This window comes from Dermochelys coriacea, chromosome 10 (genome assembly GCF_009764565.3).
Source record: "Dermochelys coriacea isolate rDerCor1 chromosome 10, rDerCor1.pri.v4, whole genome shotgun sequence".
In the NCBI taxonomy this organism is placed as follows: domain Eukaryota; kingdom Metazoa; phylum Chordata; order Testudines; family Dermochelyidae; genus Dermochelys; species Dermochelys coriacea.
In genome coordinates, this window is record NC_050077.1 from 48,064,077 (window position 1) to 48,072,724 (window position 8,648).

At 56.0% G+C, this 8,648-nt stretch overlaps 1 protein-coding gene across 1 annotated transcript; it reads left to right on the forward strand.

Annotated features, from left to right (window-relative positions):
- Positions 1-744: 744 nt before the first annotated feature.
- Positions 745-8,190, forward strand: COMMD4 (COMM domain containing 4). Its single transcript, XM_043493968.1, has 7 exons — positions 745-974; positions 2,555-2,626; positions 3,294-3,359; positions 3,866-3,963; positions 4,013-4,242; positions 5,666-5,836; positions 6,112-8,190. Exons 1-7 carry the CDS (start codon positions 972-974, stop codon positions 6,150-6,152), a joined length of 681 nt encoding a protein of 226 aa, XP_043349903.1. The 5' UTR covers positions 745-971; the 3' UTR covers positions 6,153-8,190.
- The last annotated feature ends 458 nt before the right edge of the window (positions 8,191-8,648 follow it).

Consider the following 8,648-nt stretch of genomic DNA (forward strand, 5'->3'; position numbering starts at 1 on the left):
GCATCCACCTGCTCTGCTCCTAACCCAGTGAGCTGAGCTCTTCTCAGCTGCGCCCGGAGAGGAGCTGGGGAGTTCTCCGGGGAAGGGTGGCCCATGGAATGGTTTTTCTGCTGCCTCTTGTTCCCTGCCCAGCTCGCTACCTTGGGACAGCCCTGGCAGACACTGGTTCCAGAGCAGAGGTGCCCTTCCGCCAAGGGGCTCTGCTGCTGGGAGTGGGGGGTCCCGTCCAGTCCCTGCCCTGCGCAAGTCACTTAGGCCCAGATCCTCAAAGATATTTAGACTCCCAACTACCATTGAATTGAAATCAAGGGAAGGCAGTAGCTTTCAGGATCTGGGCTTTAGTCTCTTTGCCTCGGTTCCTCTTCTGTGCTACGTACTTCCCTGCCTCTGAGCAGGGGTGCTGGACTAGTTTGTAGAGTGGGGGTGCTGAGAGTTATTGAACTGTAAACTGTAAAGCCTGTATATGCTGGGAACCACTTCAAGCCAGCGCATGAGGCCAAGCCCCAGCAACAGCATCTACAGCTCTGAGGAATGTTGTGAGGACAAACACACTGAGAGCGTGAGACGCTCACATGCTGCGCAGCAGTAGCCAGCAGGGCTGGCAGCCAGTTGCTCATTCGCTCTGTCTCCCTCTCAGCGTAGCCCCAGGGGCAGGGGCAACCTACGGCGTTTGCGTCGCAGCTGGGACTAGAACGCCTAGGAGCCAGCTCTGAAGGCCTCTGCCGCCCCCTGCTGGCAGCAGAGAAGAGCTGCCAGCGGCGGAGCCTCAGGCTGTGCAATAAGTCAGCAGGCTCCACGGCTGAAGCGTCACTACATCTGCGGTCAGCTGACTCGGCTCAGCGAGCTGCTGATAGGCTGCGGCGCGGGGAAGTCTGTGGTCAGCTGACTGCGCTCCGAGATCAGCTGATGGGTTCCAGCCCTGGCGTGGGTGAGGGGCCCCCTGCCCGGCGTTGCAGAGACGGCGGGAAACCATGGTGAGCGCAGGCGCTGTGCATGGCTGGGTGGGGGGTGTTAGGCCTTGGCTGGGATTTGGGGCCTGGGGCAGCAGGGACTCTGGGTACCACAACTGGAGCCAAGCCTGAGGGCTCCCCGTTACTAGCCCAGTCCTTGGGGCTAGCCAGGCCAGCGTCACTAGCTTCCTAACATGTGCATCAGGGCAGGGGGAGAGGGGATTTGGGGTTAAACATTGTGAAGGGTCTGGCTTAAAAACTGCTCCCTCCCTCCAGTGACCTGAGATCAGTGGGGTCCCAGGAAGGAGTTGGAGCAAATAGAAAGAGCTGCCCCTTTGCACAGTGGGTATTTGGCCTGGGGAACCCCCAGTGGCAGCCGGTGGAAGACACCCCTTTGAGTTCTAATACCTCTCCTACTTAAATGTGCTCAGGATAAATGAATCTCATGCTTCAGGGTGCAGGCCAGTAAGGAAACGCTGCCTTCCCTGTCTCACTCCTATCGCCCAAAGTACTGCCCTGCAGGATGGGGCAAGTGAAAACTCCTTGTAATGCATCTTTCGTCTGAAGCGGCCAGCACTGGCCAGGGCTGGGGGCAGGATGCTGAATCTGATGGGCTGTTGCTGTAGCAGCACCTGTGTTTCTAAAGCAGGGAGTAATAAAGGCTTCAGCACTGGATGTGCAGGGGAACGAGTGGGAGGGGAAAGGATCATTTCAGAGCCACGTTAATGTTAAACACTGGGGGGATCGGCCATCTTGTTCCCCTTGACCCAGCCGTCTGCCCCCTGCTCTGAGCGGCTTATGCCTGGTTCTGTAGCCTGTGGATCTGTATATGTGAGCTGCCAGGGACTTGTCCCCTTGCTCTCGCTGCCTAACTGCAGCAGGTATAAAGCAGCTGCTCCAGGATACAGGCTCATGGTCTGTATCAGCGTTTGTTGGGTTAAACTGCTGAAGCTGCAGCCTAACTGGCAGCTATTAGGAACGGAAGAGGTTTAGGAACAGGAAGGGGCCATCTGCCCTGTCCCACCTTCACCCCACCCCTTCATCAGACTGATCCCTCTGGGCATACCCCAGCCCCCTCCAACTCTTTCCTTCTCTGGGGATGAGTCTGTCACCTTCAGACTCTGGGCCCAGTTCAGCCCTGGGGGAAGCCCATTGAATTCAGGGCAGTTGCATCCCCTCGTGCCAGGACTGAGCTTGGCCAGCTGAGTCTGGTTGTTCTCCCCAGGAGCTTGCTCCAAAGGCTGACAGCTCTGTGCACAGAGCTGCTGTGCCTGAGTTCGCAGGGGCGTTATACCGTGGGGACCTAGGGCCTGAGGGGGAGAGTTATTTGTACAGCTCCGGAGTGACCCAGCTGTTGTCCGACTCTGCAGCAGGCTTAGCCAGAGCAGAGACCGGAGATGAGGGCAGCCAAGTACCCAGAGAGGAGAGAAATCTAGGGGTGGCTCTTCTGGTGTAGTGGAGACAGGGCAGCAATAATGGTGGGAAATGAGGGTTCCCTGCTCTGGCAAGAAGAGCAGGGCTGCCCTGCAAAGGACACTCTGTCGCTATGTCCCCTGGCCCAAAGGCCACCTGGGTCCTAACTGCCCCCGATCTTCTCCTTCCAGAGGTTCCGGTTCTGCGGAGACTTGGACTGTCCCGACTGGGTCCTGGCCGAAATCAGCACCTTGGCCAAAATAGTTAAGTGGAAGCTTTCTCTGTCTCTGTTTTCTTCTGGCTCTTACCTGGTGCCTAGCACCCTGGGATCTGAGCACTTTTTGCTCTTAAACCTCCCCCCAGAGATGGTATTGGGTGCTGTGAAACCAGACAGTCAGCATAAAGCCTTGACTGTCGAGAGGGGTATCTATGGCCTGGGGGAGCAATGGGAATATCTGAGTGATGCATCCCGATCTGAGCTCTGGGACTCGGGGTGTCTGATGAAGGGGAGAGCTCAGGTCCCTGAGTGACTGGCGTGAACTCTGCACTTGTCTCTGGTTGAGAGGGCGTCCCTAAGAGAGCGGGGAGAGGCTCGGGAAGTACGTAGAACAGGCTTTGATTGAGGGCTCGAGCAATACACTCCGTGCACTACAAGAGCTGGCTGGGGCTTTAGCCTGACTGTTGCATCCAACGCTCAGGGAGTCTCTTTGTGGAATCCAAACCATGGTGTGCCCCAAAGTGGCGAGAAGCGAGTGGTTTAAAAACAACCCAAACCAGTGGTTGTTTGGCTGGGGCAGGGCAAGGCTGAAATGGGTCCCCCTGATGTGGCAGAAAGCGTGTGTTTTGAGGGGAACTCAGACTCCTGCCAGACAGTGCCCGCCGGGCCCAGCACTGTGGTGGGGTTTTATTTTCTTGCTCTCTCCTTTCCAGTCCTCGGTGAAGCTGAAGCTTATCTGTGGCCAGGTGCTCAAGGACCTGCAGGGCGAGGGGATTGATGTAAGTGAAGGGCGTTCTTCTCCCATGTTCAGCCCAGCTGAGCTGGGATCTAGCGATTGCAGAGACTCAAGTCTCCCCTCCCCCTGGCTGAGTGGCGTGGGCCATGTCGAGCTGGCCAGCCTCAGGGCAGGCAGTGCGGTGGAGTGGGTGGGGTATCAGAGTGGGAGTCAGGACACCCGGGTTCTATTCCAAGCTCTGGCACTGATCTTGGGCAGGGTGACAAAAGCCTGTGTCCCTATCTGTAAAAGAAAGCCAGTGATATTCCCCCATCGGGGAGATCTGCTGGTGGAAAGGGCCGTATGACTGCTAAATACTTGCTAGTAAATAATAGTGTCTGTTGCTCTAAGGGACTTTGTGTGGTCTGCTTCACCTCATCCACCCATTGGCCCTGCCATTGCTAGGGGAATGGCCGGTGGTTGACAACACGGATTCCCTTGCGGTCTCCCAGCAAGGGGGTTTGGCCGCTAGGGGACATGGGGCTGAGCCATTTGTAACACCCATCGCAGACAGCAGCTGACCCATTGTTTGGATCGTTGAGGTTCCCTGTAGAACATGCCTGGAGCACTAGCAGCCAGTGGGAATGGCCCATCCTGCACCCCCCATTGTGAAGGCAGCTTGGTCTAGTGGGAGCCAGGAACCCAGGAGTCCTAGTCCCCGATCAGCCATGTGCCACGTGCTATGTGGTCCTATGAGGAGAAACAGAGCCCCCTACAGGACAGCCTGAGGGCACGCAGCCTGAGAGGTAAGTGTTCCCCCTCTGGCCATGCAAACCTGCTGCTGCTCCAGGCCGCGGATGGGAGATGGTCCTTCAACAGGGGTACGGGCCCTGCTGGTACCCTGCTGCCCCCAGCTGTTCTCCTGTGTCCATGGATGGAAGTTCAATAGGACTTTCCCCCGCCATTCTCCTCTGGGACTTCCTGGGGAGAACTTGCTCCTGAGGGCTGTGGGACAGGGTCAGAGTTTGCTGAGGGTGGCTGGGTTTTCAGCAGCAACCAAGGGAATGACCAGGAGCAGGGACCAGAACCCTGTTGTCTGACCCCCTTGGGCTGTGACCTTGTCAGCCCAGTAGGTTAGGATCTGCCCAGGTTAGTTCACCTCCGGACAATCCAAATGCAGCAGGGAGTGGTGCAGGTGATGCACTAGGCCGGGGCGGGCAAACATTTTGGCCTGAAGGCCGCATCGGGTTTCCGAAATTGTTTGGAGGGCTTTGCCTCTTCAAACAGCCAGGTGTGGCCTGCCCCCCCCCCCCCCAGACTCCTGCCCCATCCAACCTCTCACCTCCAGTTCCCTGTCCCCTGATGGCCTCCCCAGGACCCCTGTCCCATCCAACCCCCTCCCCCGTTCCCTGTCCCCTGACTGCCCCCAGACTCGCCACCCCTGACTGCCCCCCGCCGCCCCATCAAACACCCCCTCCTTCCTGACTGCCCCCATTCAACCCCCCTGACCACCCCCGGAACTCCTCTGCCTTCTATTTACCCCACACACACACACACTCCTTGCCCCCTTACCGCACTGCCTGGACAGGCAGCCGCGCCACCCGGTTGGAGCCAGCCACGCACTGCACAGCACAGAGCACCGGGTCAGGCCATGGCTCTGCAGCTGTGCTGCCTGGCAGGAGCTCACAGCCCAGTTGCCCAGAGCATTGCGCCAGCGGCACAGTGAGCTGAGGCTGCAGGGGAAGGGGAACAGCAGAGGAGGGGCCAGGGCTACCCTCCCGGGCCAGGGGCTCAGGGGCCAGGCAGGAGGATCCCACAGGCCAGAGTTTGCCCACCTCTGCACTAGGCAGTGCTCTGCCTTCTGAAGCAGCACCCCAGCAGGGCATTCGAGGACACTGCGTTACCTCTCTTGGCAGTAAAGAGAGACAGAGCTGAGGTGGTGCTAACCACTTGGACTCATGGGAATCTTTGCAATGAGGGTTGTGGCTGGGATAACATAGCTGTCTCGGAGCGCTCCACTCCACTGACTTAAACGCCCTTGTTGTTTCAACTGGAGACATTTCCTTCCTATAATGTCTTACATTGTTGCTGTGGTCCAGTAAGACAGTTGCTGTGTTGCGCACACACCAGAGGTGGCTGCATTTCAGGGGTGGGAGAAGCCACTTAATGCTCTTGAAAAATGCTTCCCAAATCCATATCGCCGGCTCGTGCATAGAGAGAGTGTTTTACACTGACAGCGCAAACCTGAGACTGGCTCTGCCTCTGTCCTCAGTGAACCGTAAATAAATTTGTTAGTCTCTAAGGTGCCACAAGTACTCCTTTTTTTTTTTTTTGCGATTACAGACTAACACGGCTGCTACTCTGAAACCCGTCTGGACTCTGTGTCCTGCAGGGTGGATCGCACGCTCAGCTCCAGCCAGCTCCAGCAGGTCAACGAACCCCTCGTGCACCTGAAGCTCATCGTGCGAGACGGGGACCGAGATGGGACGGAGCCCTTTGCCATGACCATGTTGGCAGAGAAGTTCCAGGTCTTACTGGCAGGTGAGTAGACAGCAGACGGGCATCTTGGAATCGCTCGTCTCGTCCCTGCCCTGCCAGCTGGTGCTTCCTTTCCTGTGTCCCCTCTGCTCCCCCTACTGGCTGGGGCAGAGATCGGCTGTCTCCTGTCGTGTCATTTCTCTGTTCCTGCTCACAGCGGAGAGATTATTCTCTGCTCTGCTGTGACCAGTGAATTGGGAACTGACTGCAGCGCCCCCTGCTGAGATCCAGGTCACTCTGCCCCCATTGGCTGTTTGCATCTCCTCTTCCACTCTCAGAGCTGAGACAGGCCCACGCCATGATGAAAACTCTCAGCTGAGGAGCCAGGAGGACGGCAGCGAGCGTGGAAGAAGCCAGCTGATTGTGCTGCGACCCATCGGAGAGTCTGGTGGGTGCGGTTCCTCTGCTGGGGAAGCTCCTCGCCGCACACAGCCACAGACACTGCCTGGGCAGAGGTTGGACTGCGCTCTCTCCTCCCTTCTCAGACCCCTGCTGCAGCTGAAACTGACGACTGCTCTTCCCACTCTTCCTGGCTGCTGTCTCCCCCGCCCACCTCTCTCGCTGTGGAGCCTCCTGCCTGCAAACCCTTATGCTTCCAGGACCCCCACCCCAGGATCCATCCCCAGAGCAATGGTGCTTGGGGGCTTCTGCATCTGCTAACGAGATCTCCACCTCAAGACCAGCTTCAGCTCGGAGTTCCCATAACAAAGGTGTCCAAACCCATGGGCCGTGCCACCGTGTTACACACATGCCTCCGGAGAATACCCAGGCCTGCTGACTGGAGGCTAGTTTAACGGTGAAAGACCCTGAAATCCCCTGCCCAGCCCTTTGTTGGTGGCTCTGTTCCTGAACAGCTGCAGGGAGCTGACCTGCCCTTTTGCTTCGGCCTGAATTGTCTCCTGTGGCTACTCCAAGGCAGGCGCGCAGGCTCCCATGTCTCCTCTGGAGACGTAGCATGCTGCAGCCCTCCAAATGCTGCAGCTAGGCCAGCTCCACATCACTTGTTGACTGCAGCAATCCAGGATGCCTGTGGCTGGGGCAACTCTCCCAGTCGTACATAAGAGGTTGGGAAGTTTTACCAGCTGAAGCAGATGGAGTATTCTCTAGTCGCTTCTTGCTCCCCCGCATCCCTCCCCTAAAAAGCACTTTGCCTCTGTTCTGTCCACTTCCTCTAAAGGAGCCTCTTGCCTGGGGGTGGGATAAATGCAGCTTTTCTATCTTTCTGTCCCGCACCTACCGCCTCTTCCAGGGCAGCTCAGTGCATGGAATAAAGGATCAGCAGGAATGTGCATCTGTGAATCTCTCCATGTGTTTCCGGTTGGCCTTGGCACATGAAGTCAGTTATTTGTAATGTTTCCTATTTTGCCAGCGGGATCCAATAAAGCCACGTGGTTAACAAAGGCAGCACCCTGCAGGAGCGTTTTTAATTTGCACTGCTGCCTCCCTTGTTAGCCCTGTGCCCTCATTTCTGAAACCCTCACAAGATGGGGAACAGAGACGTCTTTATATAACTGGAGTAAATCTTAAGTCAGGGATCGGCAACCTTTGGCACGCGGTCGGTCAGGGTAAGCCCCTGGCAGGCCATGCCAGTTTGTTTACCTGCAGCCCCCATTGGCCTAGAACAGCGAACCGCGGCCAGTGGGAGCTGTGATCGGCCGAACCTGTGAATGCTGCAGGTAAACAAACCAGCCCAGCCCGCCAGGGGCTTACCCTGATGGGCTGCATGCCAAAGGTTGCCGATCCCTGTCTTATGTATTTGAAAGGGAGGGACTGATGCCACAGGCAAAATTAATCATATGGGCAGGTGCTCTATAACCTATTCCCAGCCCCTGCAGCTCTGTCAATGTCTCTCCATCCCACATACACCCTCCCTGCTCTTTCAGTCCTGACCTTTGCTTACCCTGGCTCTGGTTTCTACAAAGTCCATAAACTATTCGCTCACCCCAGCCTTGTCTTGTAACAACCCTGGCTAGTCCAGCCCTTGCCCCAGGCACAGCTCTGGTAACACAGCCATCGAGGGACCAGTTGGGTTTTGCTAACTTCATTTGCTAACTTAGTGCTCAGTTTACATTGGCCCCTGCCACTGGTGCCCTAGTGTGCTAACCCCCTTTCCTGGCTACAGCTCAGGGTTCTGATTTACAGGAACTTCACAGCTTGGGGATCATGCAGTTGCTCCTTTAGAGCAAAGTCAACATAGCCCGAAGGCAGTGAAGTGGGTAATCATTTTAACTGCAGCCTTTGAAATAATTTGGTAAATGGCTGCTAAACAGCAAAAGACCAGGCCAGCCCTGTATTTTTAAGAACAAGGCCATGTTCCATTGAATTGAAAGGCAATACAGTTAAAATGGTACAAACAATAGTATTAACTCTTCTATCACACTTTCAGAAGTCAATCTCAACACACTTTAAAAAGGTGGTCAGTATCATTATCCCCAATTTCAGGGGGGGAAACTGAGGCAGTTGGGGGGAAGTGACTTGTCAAAGGTCAGCCAGCAGCAGAGCTGGAACTAGAAGCTAGGGCCGAGTCCTAGTCCAGAGGTCTGTCACCTCAGCCACACTGCCTACGTTACACAACAGGTAACTAACTGTTGTAAGATATTGTGGCAAATAGCTTGGTAAAATTTACCTTAATGTTATACATGGATAAGAGTAGCTTGGATGGTAGAAGATAGGGTAAAAGTTATTACAGCTACCACACATCAGTGTGCTTCATTCTGTCGGTCTCTGAAACTTACACTGGAGGCAAGATTAAATGGTGCTGGGGCGGGGAGAGAGAGGAATCATCTCTATGAGAGAAGTTTGGGCATGTTGTGGC